The 20,885-nt window shown below is 46.9% G+C and overlaps 1 protein-coding gene across 1 annotated transcript in view; it reads right to left on the bottom strand.

Annotated features, from left to right (window-relative positions):
• Window positions 1-20,885, bottom strand: part of PLCG2 (phospholipase C gamma 2) — a 144,504-nt gene that overhangs the window by 75,793 nt on the left and 47,826 nt on the right. The window contains exons 3-5 of the mRNA XM_046682466.1: window positions 10,622-10,765; window positions 8,213-8,306; window positions 7,411-7,458 (exon numbers count right to left, since the gene is read on the bottom strand). Coding sequence (XP_046538422.1) covers window positions 7,411-7,458; window positions 8,213-8,306; window positions 10,622-10,765 — 286 coding nt within the window. The remainder of the gene's footprint in view (window positions 1-7,410; window positions 7,459-8,212; window positions 8,307-10,621; window positions 10,766-20,885) is intronic.

The raw sequence follows: 20,885 nt of genomic DNA, 5'->3' as shown, positions 1-20,885 counted from the left end.
CCCAGGGGCGTCCAGGAAGAGCCAGGGCAGGATGAAGGGAGAGGAGCAGCGGGAGCTGGCACTGTAAGACGAGGCAGGGAGAGGGTCTGGCCAAGCCAGTGGCCCAGCGGGGCTCATGCAGGACCAAAGGAGAGGTCAGAGTCCCCTTAGGGACCCAGAACTTCCACAAGCGGAAACAAGGCCAAGAAATCTTCTTACATGCAGAAATAAAGAGATTGCGGGGTTGGGGGCCAGTGGAGCAAACACAGGCCTGGGGCATGACAATCTGAGCACTGGGAAATTCGAGCCCACCCGCTCCAAAAGTCCCACCCTACAGTGGAACAAGGGGGCCCCAAGCAAAGACGGCAGCCAAAGAGCTTCACTGGACTCCTGCGCCAGGACCTCGCCACACCATGGCCCACCCATGCCCCAGCTCCCCAGTCCTCCCTCTGGGCGTGTGGATCTGTGCTGCACTGCCTAACCCCGAGCCAGGACCGGGACCCTGATTCCCCCGCTGCTGGAGGGCAGGAAGCCAGCAGCTCCCAACTTTACCCCCTCCCTGTCCACGACTTGTCATCGGATAAAGAGAGTGCCTCGGACAAAGTCATATCCAGCATCCAATGACTGGTCCGAGCGCCTGGCCCTCTGGCCTCAATTCAGGACAGCTCTGCGGGGCCATGCCCGGGGCTGCCCGTGGGGTCGGCTGAAGCCGTGGCTGTGACTGCATCTCAGCCCCACTCCTCCCCCAGCCTCCAGTTCCACAGGCATCCGTGCCTCACGCACTCCCCAGTAAGCTCCCTCACACAAACCCATATCTCAGATTCCGCTGCCTGCGGGCTCAACCTGAGACAGCCGGTTAGGAACCAGGGCAATCCCTTTTGGAAGAGATGGTAAAAACAACCCTCCCACCATCGATCAGAAAGGCCCCCCGCTTCCATGACAGACATCACTGAACAATCATAACGTGCATCTTCCCTTCTCGGCCTGGCATGGTCCCAGCTCCTGCAACACCGCCCCCCAGGCAGCCTTTACCAAACAGACGAGGGTGCGGCCCCAGGAAACCTACCCTGAGACTGGACCAAAACCTCCGCCACCCCCAGCTTCTTATTACAATAATGCCAACAACAAGCATTTATTAGTGTTTACCATAAGCCAGCCACGGTTCAAGCACTTTTCACAAATCAACCCACTGAATCGTCACACCAACCCTAGGAGGTAGGAACCAATATCCCTCTTTGACAGACAGGAAATTAAGACACAGAGAAATTAAATAAACTGTCCAAACTCATACGAACGGTGTTAGAGCTGAGCTTCAAACCTCAGCACTGCCCAACAGAACCTTCTAGGATGATGGAAATGTTCTAAATCTGGGCTGTCCAAGGCAGTAGCCACTAGCCACATGCGGCTACTGAGCACTCGAAATGTGGCTAGCTCCACTGAGGAACTGAATTTTTAATTTTATTTAATTTTATTAATTTAGATTTAGTGGCCACCATTTGGGACAGTGCAGCTCCAGAAGCTTGTTCTCTAAGTAGGGTCCCCACACCAGAAGCATCAACCTCAGCTGGGAATTTGTTAGCAATGCAAATTCTTGAGCCCCACAGCAGACCTAGCGAGGCAGAATCTCTGCAGGGGAGGCTGTGCAGGCCTGTGGCTAAAGGCCCCGCAAGCAGTCCCAATGTGCTGGAGCCACAACTATGAACCGCAAGAAACCTATTTGCATTCCTGCTGAAGGAGAGAACTGCGCCCACACACCTGCCTCCCACCTGCACCCCCACCCACTTCCGCCTCCGGAGGCCCAACTCCGTCTTCCCTGTGTCCCTGTCAGGCTGAAGAAGAACAGGAAGTGAACGCGGGGCTTATGCAAATTCAGCTTTATATGGGGCAAAGGGCAAAAGAGGGAAAGAAATGTCCACAGGAGACAATATGCTACCAGTCCTTGGGGACCCTGTTCCCTCTGTGGGACTTGGCCCCTGGGAGCCTCACACTAAGGGATGCAATTCCAGTGAGCCTCATAGAAGGTTCTGGGGCTTTCTCAAAGGGTATTGACCACAGAAATTTCCTTAGAATCTCATTCCCAGATAAGAGACAACTAAACTCTAAAGGCTCAAAAACAGGGGTCTCTGGAAATCTGGCCAAGATTACCATTAACATATTCAGGCCTTTGACTCAGTCTCCCCAGGCCTGAAAATGTCATAAGGAGGACTTCCAAAAAACTAGAATGTTCCATTTGCCCGGTATTATGTCTAGGAATGAAAAGGGAGGACTTTCATTTATCCAACACACACTAGTAAGACCGAACCAGCCACATCCCTGACCTCAAGGAGCCCCCAGCTATGTGAGCAGCAACAGCAAGAGAAAGATTCAAAGAAAGCCCAGCACATCCGTCCAACGCACGACAGGGGAGTGAGAGCACGAAGGCCGAGAACCCTACATTGACCCCGAAAATCCTTCTCGTGAGGGTCACATCATATGTTCAATTTGAACACAATTCAGTAAAAATGTAAACATAAGGAAAAACTGGACACAAATAAAAAGCAACTTTTCAAGTCAAATATCAAATTCCCTTTGGTTGAATTATGACGCAGCCATTGACATGATGTTCTTGAAGAGTTGCAATGAAATGTAAAAGTTCTTAGGGTTTATCATGAGGTGAAAATAGTTTAATCCTCCCCTCCTTTAGTGTGGGCTGAACTTAGTGATTTATTCCCAAAGAACACAGCTGAGAGGGCATTACCTTACAAAGGAGAAATCTGGAAGATACCACCTCAGCCAGGTAATCAAGGTTGACATCACCATTGACGAGCCATGTTGAGAGCACGGACCCCTTTGATACGCTGTGCTGAAAAACACCTTCACCTCTGTGACATCCTTCCCCAACACCCACAACCTCGGACCACCCATAACTCCAGACTAATCTGGATAGAAATAGCAGACCATCACAAATCGAAGGACATTCTACAAAATCCTTGAGACGTACTCCTCAAAACTGCCAAAGTCATGAAACACAAGGAAAGACAGAAAATCTATCACAGATCAGAGGAGACCAAGGGGACAGAACAACTAAGTGTAACGTGAGCCCTGGGTTGGATCCCAGACCAGGAGAAGGATGTTGCTAGAAAAAATGGCGAACTGCAAATAAAGTCTAGGGTTTAGTTAATAGTCATGTACCAATGTTGGTTTCTCAGTTTTGACAAATATACCATGGTAACGTATGATGTGAACATTAGGAAAAACTGGGCAAAGGGGTATCTGGGAACTCTCTGGACTCTCTTTGCAATATCTCTCTAAATGTAAAATTAGGGGGCCGGCCCCGTGGCCAAGTGGTTAAGTTCGCGCGCTCCGCTGCGGCGGCCCAGGGTTTCGCCAGTTCGGATCCTGAGCGCGGACACGGCACCACTCATGAAGCCACAGTGAGGCGGTGTCCCACACGCCACAACTAGAACGACCCACAACCACAAAAAAATATACAACTATGTACTGGGGGGCTTTGGGCAGAAAAAGAAAAAAAAATAAAATCTTTAAATATAAAATTATTCCAAAATTTAAAAATTAAAGAAGAACAGGATTAAGATCACACACGTAGCTGGATTTTAACAAAGCAAAATGAACACATGAAAAAACAAAGCTGAGAATGGAAATCCACCAAAATAAAATTACAGCTGGAGCTAACAGTGTTTATCCCTTAATATCAAATTTATACACATTTTTTTCTAGTTTTCAGTATTTCTAAAATTTTCTATAATGGACATGAGTTACTTTCATAATTTAAAAAAGTCCATGTGCATTTTTTAAAAGGTAACAATAAATGAAAGTGTAAAAAAGAAAAATAAAATGTTATGTAATACCTAGCCCTGGGTCAGTGCTTGGAAGTCGAATAAAGATTAAAATCATACAGTGAAATTGTAAAATGGGCAAAGGACTTGAACAGACATTTCTCCAAAGAAGACATATGAATGGTAAGAAGCACATGAAAAGATGTTCAGCATCCCTGGCCACTAGGAAAATGCAAATCAAAACCAAAACGAAATAGTACTTCACACCCATTAGGATGGCTATTATCAAGAAAAGAAAGAAAGAAAGGAAGTGTTGGCAAGGAAGTAGGAAAAAATGGAACCCATGTGCGCTACTGGTGGGAATGAAAAACGGTCGCAGCTGCCGTGGAAAACCATCTGGCAGTGCTGCCAAATATTGAACAGTATGACCACTTGGTCCAGCAATTCCGCTTCTGGGTAATGCACAAAAGAACTGAAAGCAAGGACGTCAACACCCATGTTCACTGCAGCAATACAACAGCCAAAAGGTGGAAGCAATTCAAGTGTCCATTGACAGATGAACGGATAAACAAAATGTGGTGGATACACCCACTGGAATATTATTCAGCCTCAAAAAAGAAGGAAATTTTGACACAGGCTATAGTGACACAGATGAACCAGGAAGACATGATGCTAAGTGAAACAAGCCGGTCACAAAAAGACAAATACGGCATTATTCCACTCATCTGAGGGACCTAGGGCAGCCAGATTCAGAGACAGAAAGTAGACTAGAGGTTACCAGGGGCTGAGGGAGGAGGAGATGGGCGTTGTCATTTCATGGGGACAGAGTTTCAGTTTACAAGTGAAAAGAGCCCCACACCATGAATGTACTTAATCGCACAGAAGCGTACACTTAAAATGGTACATTTTATGTGATGCATATTGAACCACAATAAAACAAATGAAATAAATAATTTTTAGTCACAAGTCACAGTGGAGAAGGGAAGATTTCTGCCTTTTACCAGCTTCCAAGAACACAATTTGAAAAAAAAAGCAACATCAGTTGGGCAGCCCCATGGCCGAGTGGTTGGGTTCGCATCTTCTGGTTGGGTTTCGCCAGCCTGAATCCTGGGCGCAGACATGGCACTGCTTATCAGGCCATGCTGGGGCAGCATCCCACATGCCACAACTAGAAGGACCCACAACTAAAAATACACAACTATGTACCGGGGGTCTTTGGGAGAAAAAGAAAAAATAAAATCTTAAAAAAAAAAAGCAACATCAAGTGGTGACGGGTGAGCCTCCAACCCTGGTGTCTGATACCTGGCAAGCCGGGTTGTGTAGACAAGTTATTGAGCTTCCCTTGGCCTCAGTGTCCTCATAAAATGGATCAAGGGGTTCATGGCTCACCGTCTGGGAGCATCCCATAAGCATCCTTATTCCATCAGTATGTGCAGTGCTCAGCACATGGCTGATGCAAAGCGAGCTCTCCACAAACGCCAGCTGCTTCCATCTGCCTCTGCAGCTGCTGGAAAGTGAACCAGGGGGCTCAGGCCAAGGAAAACGCCTGGGGGCTGGGCCCGGCCGCTGGGCCAGCAAAAAGCTGCCTCCTCGCCTTGAGGCTTTGCTTCTGTGGCTCCTTTGTTTTCCTTCAGGAAACAGGATCAATCGTGGGCGACAGGAAAGGAGGGGAAACTGGCAGAACAGAAGTCCGTTGCCCCTTCATTGGTACCTTGGTCAAAGCTCCTACAGAAAAACTCCCTGCGAGCCTCACAGCAGCACGGGAAAGGTGGGGTTTTCCACACGTTAATGGAGCAGAGGACTCTGCCCACTGGGAGGGAGGTAAGCGTGGAATAAGGACTCAAGTCCAGAAACAGACTTCCTCTCTGCTGAAGGTTCCAGACCCGCCGACGGAAAGACAGATCCCCAAGAAGAACTGGCAAGAATCCATTCAGAGCAAGAAAGTCAAAGGGAGGCTTCCATATCTTGACAACGGAATATGGAGAAGCGCACTTTGGAACCAAAGCAACAACCCTGTACCACCACTGACCGCGTGCAGAGAGGAGGGCTCCACCTGTCACCTCTGTGCCAATCTCAACTATGAATCACCCCATAGCCACAGAAAAAGGAAACCCTTGTGGGAGGCACCACCTCTGAGGCTGAAAGAGACCAGTGTGTAGAAAATCCTCTGTTGTGGGGACCTTATATGACCCACCTGGGTAAGGCCAGGGCGTAGCCCAGGGTGTGGGACCACACAGTGAACGCTGATGAGGGGAGGGAAGGGTAGATGGACAGAGAAACATGGACGAGCTGCTGGCTGACCTAATGTTACTAAACTTTTCACCACGTTGTGGTTACTGTCTCCAAATGATCCCGTCAGAGGTGCACAGAAGAGATCACAGAGGCCACCCAAACTCTGAGATCAACACGTGATGGAGAACATTGGCCTGACACAGAGGCATCTCACAGATGGAAAGACTTTCAGGAACAAGACGGGAGAGCTGTTGAGGTCAGGTGTTGCCTCACATACGATCCTGACATATCTTAGTGTAGAATGGAAGGAAGGAAAAACATTGAACAATTTTTAAAAAGGTCTGATGTGCGGCTAAAATGACACCATGATGGTAAAGCGCTTATTAGCAGGGTCCCAGGGATGCTGACTGCTCAATAAATGGTAGTTTTTATCCCTACATTATTGATAAGAACTGGATCAACACCCAAACAAAAAAAAGGCATGAGAGGATGTTTGACCTCACCCATAGATAAGGAAATGCAGGTTTAGGCATAAATGCATTGTTGCCTTTCACCCATCAGATGAACAAAGGTTTTCATAGTCTGTCAACACAAGGTGCCTGGAAACCAAGGCTCTCTTGCACCACAGGTAGAAATACAAATTGCTACCACCTCTTTCAAAATGTTAGACCGGAAAATGCTTTGCTGCTGGTATTCCTCTTTGAGGAGTTTCTCCTACTCATACGCTCCTCACACAAGTTTACCAAAAGGTGAACCCAAAGGTTTTCATAGCAGCACTCTTCACCATGATAATCAAGGACCAGGAACGACTCTCTGTCCACCAAGAAGGAAATGATTTCTCATCAGTCATTTCCTGCATCCATTCAAGGACAAACCACATTTGTCACAAAAATGTCTGGCACACGTCGAGTGTTGTGTGTACCCACAGGGAGCCTCTCCAAGATGGACCGTTAAGGAAACAAGTCAAGTACACTGAATTACATGTTATGGCATCGCCCATCTCATGTCTGCCCAGCCCTGGTGAGCATCACTATTTAACTTGGTTTACTTCTTTGTGGCCAATCTCTCTCCCACCACGAAGGAAGGGCAGGTGCCATGGGGATCCCGTTTCTCCCTAGAACACAGAAGGTGCTCGAATGTGAAGGCCTAAATGGTGAGGTCCAAGTGCTCCATGGCAGAAAAGTCGCCCTCAGCAGACGGACTTCAATTTTCCCCTGAACGAGGCTCGACGAGGGTGGAGGTATTGTTGCCCCCGACCTCCAGCACCAGCACGGCGGCTGGCACCTTCTAGGTAAAGCGACCCCAGGGGACCCTTTCCAGACCACAAAACATGCTCCGACCCCCTTGGAATGTTTAGAGAAACAATGAACATTGGCGTCCACAATGATCCCGAGAAAACCACAAAAATGTGAATAAATCTTACCTGTTCCTTCTGGTTTGATCCACAGAATAAATCTGCTTTCTCAGCCAACTGGGAAGAGAATTGAGACCAAAAAAAGAGAGAGAGAGACAAAGTTAGAAAACAGCGCAAGTCTAAGTGAGTTCTATGGGATGGGGACAAAGGAGACAGGAAATGAAAAGGAAGGCTTTTCCAACTTTCCATCTCGGCGGCTTGGGTGGCAGCTTTCTCCTTGTGGCTGAAACACCCAGGCTGAGCCAGGAGGCCCCGACTCTGGGAGGCTGGCTTTCTCTAACCTGACAATTCCCTCTGACAGGATTCACTAATCCCCGAAAAGCTGGTAAGAAAATTGGTGGAAATTGGAGGACTTTGGTTTACTAAGGGGACAAAAATTCAACACCAATTCCACCCAGACATCCATGGCATGGACGAGGCAGCCCTGAGAAGGCCTTCATCACCCCATAAGGGAGTGGCAGGTGGAAAATTCCACACCGCGCATCTGCTCTCCTTTGATCTGTCAGCTTCGTCCCTTCTTACATGAGGAAGCCCTCCGGTCCTCCCTTCAAACACAGCCCCAGTGCACGTTTCTGTCTCAGTTTAATGCGCGCCTCCCCCCAGCAGGCCCAGGCCCCACAGTGAGCGAGGCGCTTCTGGGAGACATGGGGCGACCATAGCCGCTACCAGGTGGACACTGCACACGGGACGCTCAACGAGCCTCCAAGACGAGATGTCCCATTGCTCTTTCTTTTGCTCGTGTTGGTTAAAGAGAGCAGAATAAATGAAAGAGTGAGTGAAGACAGAGAGAAACAGGCAAAAAAGCCAATACCTCTCAATAATGGTGGGTGTGGACGCACTCATAGCTTCCTGGTGTAAGATTTTCAAGCCAGACAGCCACTTAGTTGCATCTTCTCTAGAGTCAGCTGGAGAGACGAACGAGAACAGAAGGGCTGTGTGAGTCCCTGGAAGACCTCTGCTCAGAGACCCGGGTCCCCCGCCTCCCCAGCCCTGCACAGACCGTGGGGATGGGAGAAGCCCGCGCCCGCACCAAGTTTTGCAGGAGGGAGCAAGCAGGCATCTCCTCCGCACTCCATGGTTCTAAGACCTGCTCTGTGTCTGAGATGAGGCCATGGGTGCCCATGATGAGCCTTCCACAGCAGGGGTGACGAGGGGGCAATTTTGTTTTCAGAGTTTTAGCTTTTAGCCCTATGTGAACGAAGATGCAGGACCTGGGATAACACGCCACAACCCTGAGCAGCCCTCAGCATTTCCCCTGTTTCCTGTCAAGGCCAGAGAGAGGGGCAGAAAGCAAGTAATGCTGACGCGTGCACGGGAAGTGGCAAAAAGCAGTAGTTAAGAGCTTCGTATCATTGCCAAGTCCCACTGCACCACTTCAGGGCTGTGTGACAGGCATCTGATTACTTAACCCCTCTGTGCCTCATTTCCTCATCAGTAAAATGGAACTAGCAAGGCGAACAACTCGCCGAGTTACTAAACATCTCCTAACCAGCAGGCACCTTGTTAGTCCGGACAAGCAGCAAGCGAGGTTGTTGCTCTCACGCCTCCTGTTCAGATGAGGAGAAAACTGAGGCTCCAGACGATTGAGACATGTCCCAGAAGCAGGGAGTGAGAAGCTGGGATCTGAATCTAGGTCCTGCCCATCTCTCTACCTGACCTTGAATTCCAGGGCTCTGGAAGAGGGACCCCAAAGTGGGACAGACACCAAAGCTGGCATCCTGGGCTCCAAGTCTTGCTTGGGGTCTCACGGCTTCCTACCAAGAACAGTGGCCAGGCCTCACCCTATACTGGGGCTAAGTGGACGCAGCTCTGAAGGCTCATGGTCATGGGCCCCTTTCTCTCCTGCCCCATCTTTGCCACCCACCACACACCGTCAATCAGACATACACTCACATCATTTCCCACATCCAGCTTGCTATTCCCTTCCTCCAAGCCCTTGCACATGCAAAGCCCTCTCCCTGGACCATCCTTCCTTTTTCCTTCCAACTCCTACTGATGCCTCAAAACCCCAGTTAAAAGTCCCCTCCTCTGCAAAGCCTTCCCTGGAATTACGCATTCTGTGCTCCTACAGCACACTGTTATGCTTCAACTATCGCTCTTATCACAGTCAACTCTAAGTCTCTGTCCACACATCTATCTCCCCAAGGAGACTGGGAGCTCCTTAAAGGCAGCGACTGGGTATTAGCCATCTTTATAGCCCCACTGACATCTAGCACAATGCAGCACAGAACATATGCCCAAAAGATGAAATAATGAATGAGAAATGAAACCAATGAGAGCTATCTGACTCTAAATTAAACATCCCTACCATTGCTCAACCATCATCCCTTCCCGCCACTTTGGTCTACTTTTAAGGGTATTCATTTTCTCTCTCATCAGTCATGCCTACACAGACAATTCTAAGTCATTAAGTTCTAGGATTGGACCTGAAGGTAGTGACAAGCTTCTGCCCCTGAGCAAGGGCTGAGCTCCTTCACAGCTCTTCTTCTGGGCTCTCAGAGGCCTCTCTGGCTTTTTGGTGGATTCACAGAGATGCCCAAAAATCTCACCTCCACATCCCTGTGTCTATGTGTGTGCATGTATGTGTACTGCATGTGTGGACAGTGTGTGCATGTGAATGCATGTGTGTCTCTGCGCTGTGTGTACATGCATGTGTGTGTGCTGTGGATATGCATGCATGTCTCTGCGCTGTGTGTACATGCATGTGTGTGTGCTGTGGATATGCATGCATGTCTTTGCGCTGTGTGTACACGCGTGTGTGTGCTGTAGATACGCACGCATGTCTGTGTGTGCCGCATATATATGTATGTGTGCGCTGCGTGCACATTTATATGTGTGAGATAGAAGATTTCAGGATGGTCCCTTCAGGACAGTTAAGTCAAGTAAATGGTATAAGCCAGGCTTTCCTGGATAAAAAGTGTAAACCGCCTTCAGCTCTCAGCATGAACCAGGCAGGCCCTTAACATAATCCTTACACATCCCAATGAAGTAGGCATTACCATTCTCCCTGTTTCACAGCTGAACAAATAGCAGCTCAGAGAGGTTGAGCAGCTTACCCAAAGGCACACAGCTAGAAAGGGGCAGGATTAGGATTCAAAACTATGATGCCCCCAAACACACATTAGTGGGTAGGCAGGTGTGACCATCCTGCTGCTGGAGAGCATCCTGGGGAGGAAACTAGGGCACAGCAAGGAGAAAAGCACGGTGGGCGTGCACCCACCTGCCAAACTGAGTGTGCTGAGGACGAACTGGGTGCCGTACAAGATGGTGAAGCAGCAGTCTTCCTTCTGGCGGACGGCTTTCGCACGCTCAAAATCCTTGGAGCTCTTCCCTGGGCGGATTTCCTTTATTTCCATGATATCCACTGAAAGAAAATTAACATGAGCCAATGAGAGGCTGGAGTTCACACCACCTGAGGATGCAGCCACACGCCCGCACCCCAGACACGCAGCCCGATAAATTTTCCTTTTGCTTTGGTTAGTGTGAAATGAGTTTCCGTCACTTGTGACCCTAAGAGTCCCGGGACATACATCTCAGTTCTTGCACTGAACAGAGCAACGGGAGAGTGAGGTAACCCTGGAAATGAGGGAGTTGGGAAGGAGAGCTGAGCTTTGACCCGGGCTAAGGAAGAAGTCAGAACCGGGTCTAGACAGGTGAACAAAGGCATTTAGTGTCTGGGGTGAAACAGCACGGAAGGTCCAAGGTCACTCACACGTAGCAACAGGAGGAAGGGGCAGAGAATGAACTTAGGGGGGAGGGTGATGGCATGAATGAAAAGCTTCTGCTTTCTTACCACGGGTCTAGCTAGACTGAAAACAGCTTGGGGGACAAGAGTCATGAAGGAATGTGAAAAGACTTTCAATAAACAGCGTTTGCTCTGCATCCTGTGTGTGGCAGTGGTTATACAAATCTACACATGTGATAAAACTCTATAGAACTATGCACCAAAATGAAAACACAATAAACAAATATCGAACACATGTCAAAAATGGCAAAAACCAATCAAAGCCTGTAGTTTATTTAACAATTTTGTACCAGTGTCAATTTCCTGCGTTTGATACCTATGGTTACGAGAGATGTTACCACTGGGGAAGCAGAATGAACGGCACACAGAAACTCTGTACTACTTTTGCACTGTCAAAATGAGTCTAAAATTGTTTCAAACTAAAAAGTTTTAAAAACCACTTATCAATTATGGGGGAGGAGATGTCTCTACACCTTGCGGGGTAGAGAGGTGTGGGGGACACATACCCACTCTTCACCCACCCCCCAGAAACCTGGGAGTCCTTTTATCTTCACTCCTCAAAAACAACACAACACCGATCCTTTGTGTGCGCCGAAATTCACACCTTCTAGGAGGAAATTAGCACTGACTTAACCATCTCAGCAGTTACCCAAGAACATTAAAAGTATTAAGGTTTGTTCTCAGACATTACCCACTTACCCAGCTGACTGCCAGTCAAGAGTCTAGCGACTTTAATGACAAATATGTGGAGACCAAACAGCATGCTCCTGAACAACTATTGGATCAACGAAGAAATCAAAACTTACCTGGAGACAAAGGAAAATGAAAGCATAACATGCCAAAATGTATGGGATGCTGCAAAAGTGGTACTAAGAGGGAAGTTTATAGCAATACAGGCCTACCTCAAGAAAGAAGAAAAATCTCAAATAAACAATCTAACACTATAGCTAAAAGAGCCAGAAAAAGAAGAGCAAAGTCATTAGAAGGAAGGAAATAATAGTAAAAATCAGAGCAGAAATCAATGAAACAGAAACTTAAAAGACAAGAGAAAGAGCCAGCCCTGATGGCCTAGGGCTTGAAGTTCAGTGCTCACTGCTTCGGTGGCCCAGGTTCACTTCCCAGTGACAGAATCGCAGCTCCCGTCAGTCGATAGCTGTGCTGTGGTGGCGTCCCACATAGAAGAACCAGAACCACTTACAACTAGGATATGCAGCCATGCACTGGGGCTTTGGGGAGAAGAAAAAAATAAAAAAGATGAACGAAACTAAAAGCTGGTTCTTTGAGACGATAAACTAAAATGACAAACCCTTAGCCAGACTCACTAAGAAAAAGAGAAGGTTCAAATAAACACAATCAGAAATGAAAGAGGAGAAATTACAACAGACACCACAGAATTACAAAGGAGTATAAGAGAATACTATGAGAAGCCATACGCCAACACATAGGAAACCTAGAAGAAACAGATAAATTCTTAGAATCGTGCAACCTGGGAATGCAAACTGGTGCAGCCACTATGGAAAACAGTATGGAGATTCCTCAAAAAATTAAAAATAGAACTACCATACGATCCAGCCATCCCGCTACTGGGTATTTATCCAAAGAGCCTGAAGTCAGCAATCCCAAAAGCCCTATGCACCCCAATGTTTATTGCAGCACTGTTTACAATAGCCAAGACGTGGAAGCAACCTAAGTGCCCAGCAACAGACGAATGGATAAAGAAGATGTGGTACATATATACAATGGAATACTACTCAGCTGCAAAACAGAACAAAATCATTCCATTTACAATAACATGGATGGACCTCGAGAGAATTATGTTAAGTGAAATAAGCCAGCGAGAGAAGGATAATCTGTGTATGACTCCACTCATATGAGGAATTTAAAACTACGGACCAAGAACAGTTTAGTGGATACCAGGGGAAAGGTGGGGTGGGGGGTGGGCACAAAGGGTGAAGTGGTGCACCTACAACATGACTGACAAACATTAATGTACAATTGAAATTTCACAAGATTGTAACCTCTCAATAACTCAATTAAAAAAAAAAAAAAAAAAAGAATCGTGCAACCTCCCAAAACCCAATCAAGAATAAACAGAGAGGGGCCGGCCCTGTAACCAAGTGGTTAAGTTCACATGCTCCACTTCAGTGGCCCAGGGTTTCATCAGTTCAGATCCTGGGCGAGGACATGGCACTGCTCATAAAGCCATGCTGAGGTGACGTCCCACATAGCACAACCAGAAGGACCCACAACTAGAATACACAACTACGTACTGGGGGGCTTTGGGGAAAAGAAGAAGACAAAAAAAGAAAAAAAAGAAGATTGGCAACAGATGTTAGCTCGGGTGCCAATCTAAAAAGAAAAAGACAAACCGTTTCTAAAAAAAGAAGAAGAAACAGAGAATGTCAGTAGACCAATCACAAGGAAAGAGATTGAAACAGTAATCAAAAACCTCCCAAAAAACAAAAGTCCAGGACCAGATGGCTTCTCTGGAGAATTCTACCAAACAGTCAAAGAAGATTTAATAATTATCCTTCTCAAACTCTCCCCAAAAATTGAAGAGGATGAGATGCTACCTAACTCATTTTACAAGGCCAAAATTACCCATATACTAAAACCAGACAAGGACAACACAAAAAAGGAAAATTACAGGCCAATATCACTGATGAACATAGATGTAAAAATCCCCAACGAAATATTAGGAAATCGAATACAACAATACACTAAAATACCAAAATCAAATGGGATTTATTCCATGGATGCAGGGAGGGTTCCACATTTGCAAATCAATCAATGTAATACACCATGTTAACAAAACGAAGCATAAAAATTACATGATCATCTCAACAGATGCAGAGAAAGCATTTGACAAGATCCAGTAGCATTCATAATAAAAACTCTGAATAAAATGGGTATAGAAGGAAAGTAGCTCGGCATAATAAAGGCCATATATGACAGACCCACAGCCAACATCATACTCAACAGGGAAAAACTGAAAGCCATCCCTCTGAGAACAGGAACAAGACAAGCGTGCCCACTCTCACCACTCCTATTCAACATAGTGCTGGAGGTTTTAGCCAGAGCAATTAGGCAAGAAAAAGAAATAAAAGGCATCCAAATTGGAAAGGAAGAAGTAAACTGTCACTGCTTTTGCAGATGACATGATTCTATATATAGAAGACCCTAAAGAAGCCACCAGAAAACTATTAGAAATAATCAACTACAGCAAAATTGCAGGGTACAAAAATCAACACACAAAAATCAGCTGCATTTCTATACACTAATAACCAACCAGCAGAAAGAGAACTCAAGAACACATCCCATTTATGATCCTGACAAAAAGAATAAAACACCCAGGAATAAATTTAACCAAGGAGGTGAAAGACCTATGCACTGAAAACTATAAGACATTATTAAAAGAAATCGAAGAAGACATAAAGAAATGGAAAGATATTCTGTGCTCATGGATTGGAAGAATAAACATAGTTAAAACGTCTATTACCTAAAGCAAAATACAGATTCAATGCAATCCCAATCAGAATCCCAATGACATTCTTCACAGAAATAGAATGAAGAATCTTCAAATTTATATGGAACAACAAAAGACCCCAAATAGCCAAAGCAATCCTGAGGAAAAAGAACAAAGCTGGAAGCATCACACTCCCTGACTTCAAAATATACTACAAAGCTATAGGAACCAAACAGCATGGTACTGGCACAAAAACAGACACACAGATCAATGGAACAGAACTGAAAGCCCAGAAATAAACCCACACATCTATAGACAGCTAATCTTCCACAAAGGAGCCAAGAACATACAATGGAGAAAGGAAAGTCTCTTCAACAAATGGTGTTGGGAAAACTGGACAGCCACATGCAAAAGAATGAAAGTAGACCATTATCTCGCACCCTACACAAAAATTAACTCTAAATGGATTAAAGACTTGAATGTAAGACCTGAAACCATAAAACTCCTAGAGGAAAACATAAGCAGTACACTCTGACATTGGTATTAGGAGCATCTTTTTGAATACCATGTCTACCTGGGCAAGGGAAACAAAAGGAAAACTAAACAAATGGGACTACAGCAGACTAAAAAGCTTCATAAAGCAAAGGAAACCATGAACAAAAGGAAAAGACAACCCAACAACTAGGAGAAAACACTTGTAAATCATATATCCAACAAGGGGTTAATTTCCAAAATAGATAAAGAATTCATACAACTCAACAATAAAAAAATGAACAACTCGATCAAAATATGGGCAGAGGATACGAACAGACATTTTTCCAAAGAAGATGTACAGATGGCCAACAGGCACATGAAAAGATGTTCAATATCACTAATTATTAGGGAAATTCAAATCAAAACTACAATGAGTTATCACCTTACACCTGTCAGAATGGCTATAATTAACAAGACAAGAAATAGCAAGTGTTAGAGAGGATACGGAGAAAAGGGACCCCTCATACACCGCTGGTGGGAATGCAAACTAGTGCAGCTACTATGGAAAACAGTATGGAGATTTCTCAAAAAATTAAAAATAGAAAAACCACATGATCCAGCTATCCCACTACTGGGTATTTATCCAAAGAACATGAAATCAACAATTCAAAGAGATCTCTGCACCCCCATGTTCATTGCAGCTTTATTCACAACAGCCAAGACGTGGAAACCCATCAACAGACGAATGGATAAAGAAGATGTGGTATATATACAATGGAATATTACTCAGCCATAAAAAAAGACAAATCCTGCCATTTGTGACAACATGGATGGAACTTGAGGATATTATGCTAAGCGAAATAAGTCAGACAGAGAAAGAAAAATACCATATGATTTCACTCATATGTGGAAGATAAACAAACAAACAAACACATAGATAAGGAGAACAGATTGGTAGTTACCAGAGGGGAAAGGAGTCGGGGGTGGGCAAAAGGGGTAAAGGGGCACATATTTATGGTGACAGATAAAAACTAGACTATTAGTGGTGAACACGACTCAGTCTATACAGAAGCTGAAATATAACAATATAAACCTCAAATTTACAGAGTTATAAGCCAATATGACCTCAATAAAATAATCTTTTTAAAAAGAGTCTAGTGACTTTAAGGAAATATTATTTTTTTTCCTATCTAGTCTAACAATGATTATCTAACCATCTCTTTCTCCATAAAATATCTCTGAGAGAATATCTGAATTGGCCTACTGTGAGCTTTTATCAAACTTACAGCAAAATTATAATAAAAACTTGATACATGTACATAACTAAAGAAAATATTTCAGATAATGTAACACTGTCTTCAGGCAATCACCAAGTCTTATCAATTCTACTTTCTAAATTGCTCCTGAATCTGTCAACTTGTATCCATTTCCATGGTCAACACCATAATCCCAGCCACCGTATCTCCTGCTTGGTCTAGTGAAGTAGCCAGAAGTTACCCCCAGCCATCTTTATGAAATACAAATATGCTCAGGCCACTCCTGGGCTTCAAACCTTCTGATGGCATGCCAGTGCCCTTGGGACTAAGAACAAGGCCCAGTGTTAACCCTCACTCTCCACGCTCCAGCCACCCTGGCAAGTGCGTGGTGCTCACTCCCACCACAGGACATCAGCATGTGCTGTTGGATCTGCCAGGAATGCTCTTAGCCCGGTTAGCTCCAAGCTCTCCTTCCAGTTTCAGCTCCATCATCATCAAACTCACAGAAAACCCTTCAACTCCTGCTATGCTACAGACTAAGCCCCTCTCCCCCATAGCACTGAACAGAGGCAAGTGCTTATTGGTGTGAATCATGGATTCACAGTGTTTACCACGGATGGTGCTCCTTTCCTCATCACTGTATCCCACCCCTGGCAAAGTAGGTGGTACACAGTGGAACCCAATAAATAGTTGTTGATAGAGGAAGGAGACAGAGTGAGATGAGGACACAGGGACAGAACTGGAAATGGGACAAAGAGGGAGAGAGACACATACTGATATGAACATAAATGGAGACACCCAAACACGGTAAAAGAGGGACAGACACACCAGACATGAACAGAGGACAAGCCACCCAGATGAGGAGGGAGAGAGACACAAACACGCACACATACAAAGTCAGAAAGAGAGAAAGAAACATGGCAGATGGAAAGAGAATGAAATAACAACAACCAGTCTAATGATGCAAGTGGCCCCAATCATCCATACACTGCCTTTCTCATCAGCACAAGCAAGCAACCTCACTTTGGAAGCCAGTCCTGTCCCAGGAGCGGGCAGGCATCCACCCTTATCAGCCAGGACTGGTCGCCTCCATTGTGTTATCTTGACTCCTTCCCTCTTTCTTCTCCCCAGATGTGTTTGGCTTATTCATCATACCTCTGAAAAGACTATGCTTTCTCCATTGGACTGCCTTTGCTCCTTTGTCAAAGATCAGTTGACTCTATTTATGTGGGTCTATTTCTGGGCTCTCTACTCTGTTCCACTGATCTAACTGTTTATTACTTCACCAACACCTCATTGTCTTGATAACTCTAGCTTTACAGTGAGTCTTGAAGCCGGGTGGCGTCATCCTCTGACTCTGTTCTTCAGTATTGCGTTGTCTATTCTGGGGCTTTTGCCTCTCCATATAAACTTTAGGATCGGTTTGTCAGTATCCACAGAATAACTCGCTGGGACACTGATTGGAATTGTGTTGAATCTATACATCACGTTGGGAAGAAGTGCCATATTGAGTCTTCCGATCCATGAAGGACTAGCTATTCATCACACGTTCAACCCTTAGCCAGACATTCTGCTAGATGTACTTAGTCCTGGCCCTTACGAGTCTTACAGACACCTTGGCCTCATCCACAAGGATAAAAATAAAGGCATCAGTAACCATGTGAAACTCTCATTCATCAGCACAGTGCTGATGCTTTGCATGTTGTCACAGGTGAGTTCCCTGGAACCCAAGCCTGAGGCAGAGACATTTGTTCAGGTGTTGGGGGGCGGGCGGGGCCTCAAAGGAGAAGGGACTGCGGGAGCAGGATGAGGCCAGAGAAGAAAGCTAAATCAGGCGGTAGTCCCAGTAGAGGATGGGCTTCATTCAGCCTGGTCACACGGAGCCTCTGGAGCACGGACCACACCAGGGAAGTGGGTCTTCCTGGAGGCAGGGAGGCTGGCCTCTTGGGAGAGAGGTGCGCGGGCATGGTAACCAGATCTGGGTGGGGCAAGACAGCACCTCTACACTGACTCATCGGTCCTCACAACACTATGAGGCAGGTACAGTGACTGTCCCTATTATACAGATGAGGAAATGGAGGCATGAAGACACGAAGGACCCTGGGCCAGGGTCACCAGCTGGCAAGTGGAAGAGCCAGGATTTGAACCCTTCTCATGGTCAAGCAGGTGACTCTGAGAAGCAACACAAGGCTATGCAGATCCTCTTCCCACTGTGCCCCGCCAGCAAGTCCCACCGTGCACACACGCAAGTGCGCACACGCACAAGCACACAGCTGCCTCCTGCCCGGCACGGATCTCATTTAAGTGACTTCTCCTCCAAACAGCCTTCCTTCTCCACCTTGCTGCACTGACCCATCCTGTCATTTCCACAACCGTCCTGTGAAGTCGCTCACCAGCACCATCTCCGTTTATAGGGTGATTTATTTACCCGGGTCTCTGCGCTCTCCTCTAAGCCCCAGGGGAACAGGAATCGTGTCTGTCCCATTCACAACTGGAGCCACACTGCTGCCTACGGAAGAGCCTGGCTCGGAGCAGCTCAGATATCCAGGGAATGAATGAAGGACGTTTCTCGGGTATCTTGGTTTGGCTTTCCCCAGAAGCAGACCCTGAGACAAGGGTTTGAGCACAAGCAGTTGGTTTGGGAGGTGATCCCAGGAAACTGGTAGAGGAGTGGGGAAGTGAGACAGGGAAGGAAGGAGCTGATAAGGCGGTTGCTATGTTATCAAGCTGGTACCCAGTAGGCACCTGGAGCTGACCCCATGGAGGACTCTCAGAGTCCCTCAGGGTTTGCCCCACCCAGGAGGGAGGCACCTAGGGGATTCATCCCCAATCCCATCTGCTTTTGACTGACGGCTGCCTCCAGGGGCCTTAACTCCCAGCCCTCGGACTGAGGGCTGCAGTGTTCACACCGAGCTGCCTTCAACACTCAGAAGCAACCGCTACTGAGATCGGGTCAGCCCGCGGCAGCCTCTGCGACATCAGGTCACCGACCTGGTAGTTTCCATGCTGTCCCCACGGGATGCAGGAAGGAGCAGGTGTCAGGGATCAAAGGCCCAGCATCTTTCTAGTTCAGGCAGAACAGTGATGGATGCAGACCAATCCCAGTGATTGAAGAGAACAGCTTCTCCGGGCTCCCCCAGGAGAGCCGCTACATGGAGACGGGACGAGCTATTACTGCTCCTGTCCATCCAGCACCCCAAGGGGATCCTGGGCCAGCAGGTGGTTCTGGGAGTACAGATAATCAGCATGCTCTCTCTTCTTTAATATAACAGCTTTATTAAGATACAGTTCACATACCATACAATTCATCCATTTAAAGTGTACAATTCAAGGGCTTTTAATATATGCACAGACTTGTGCAACCATCACCAGAGTCAATTCAAGAAAATTTTCATCATCACAGAGAGAAAGCCATACCCTTGAGCGATCCCTCCCCAGCCCCCTCTCAGCCCCACACCAGCCGCTGGCAACCATGAATCTACTTTCAGTCTCTACAGATTTGCCTGTTCTGGGCATTTCCTATAAATGGGATCATAGTCCTTTGTGTCTGGCTTCTTTCACTTAGCAGAATGTTGTCAGGGTTCACCCGTGTTGTAGCACGTGTCCGTACTTCACCCCTTTCTACTGATGGCCAGTACTCCACTGCACGAGAGACCACCTTTTATTTATCCATTCATCCATCGATGGACATTTGGGCTGCTTCCACCTTTCAGCTACTGCGAATAGTGCAGCTATGAACACTCGCGTACAAGTTTCTGTTTCCAATTCCCTGGGGTATCTCCTAGGAGTGGAAAGCAGTCCTTTACCCACTACATGCTCAGGGCTGCAAGCATAATTGTGAGGTGCCCCCTTCATGCCATGGGCTGTCCAGCCACCAACCCAGGCCAGGGAAAATGCTCACACATGTTTAGAAAGCCACCTGCTGCGTGTGCACCTGTGTCTGGGGCCTCCGTGAGGAGAAGGTGGTGGTGGAGCCACCGCCAAGCGCTTCGCAACTGTCACTACCCCTTCCCAGGCCTTCTGAGCAAGCAAGGGTCAGCTCCGGAGGCACGAGAGGGCTGCCCAATGTCCGGCCACCCCTTTGACTACCAGGAGCCCCAAGGAGGCAGGAAGGAAATGTCTCGCGGGGGGTGGGGGTGGTTTGCTATTTGGTAATCAGCAGAGTCTGAGGGGCCCGCTGAGCTCTTTTGTTGATGTGCTCAGCACCTGATCCTGCTTCACACAGGGGCACCTCGCTGAACGACAACCCACCGCCCATGGGTGTGGAGTGCGAGGCGGGAGGGGCGGTAAAGCCGGCTGCACTCATCCAGGTTAATCCCAAGCCGCCCCTCTGACCTGCAGCAGGAAATACAGTCCTAGTTCTGGGGTTGCAAAGTCACATGTTCCCAGGGGAACACGAGAAGCGTGTAGCTGGTGATCAGTGGATGAACTCTGGAACCAGCCCACCTGGGTTCAAATCCCAGCTTATAACGTTACTTTCATCGGCGCGTGCACATGCATGTCCTCTGGCTGGCGTGTCATCTGGGTGGTGCATTTGGGGTAA

Source organism: Equus quagga, chromosome 13 (assembly GCF_021613505.1).
Source record: "Equus quagga isolate Etosha38 chromosome 13, UCLA_HA_Equagga_1.0, whole genome shotgun sequence".
Classification (NCBI taxonomy): Eukaryota; Metazoa; Chordata; class Mammalia; order Perissodactyla; family Equidae; genus Equus; species Equus quagga.
Note: the sequence above shows the minus strand (reverse complement) of the source record. Positions and strands in the feature narration are given on the sequence as shown.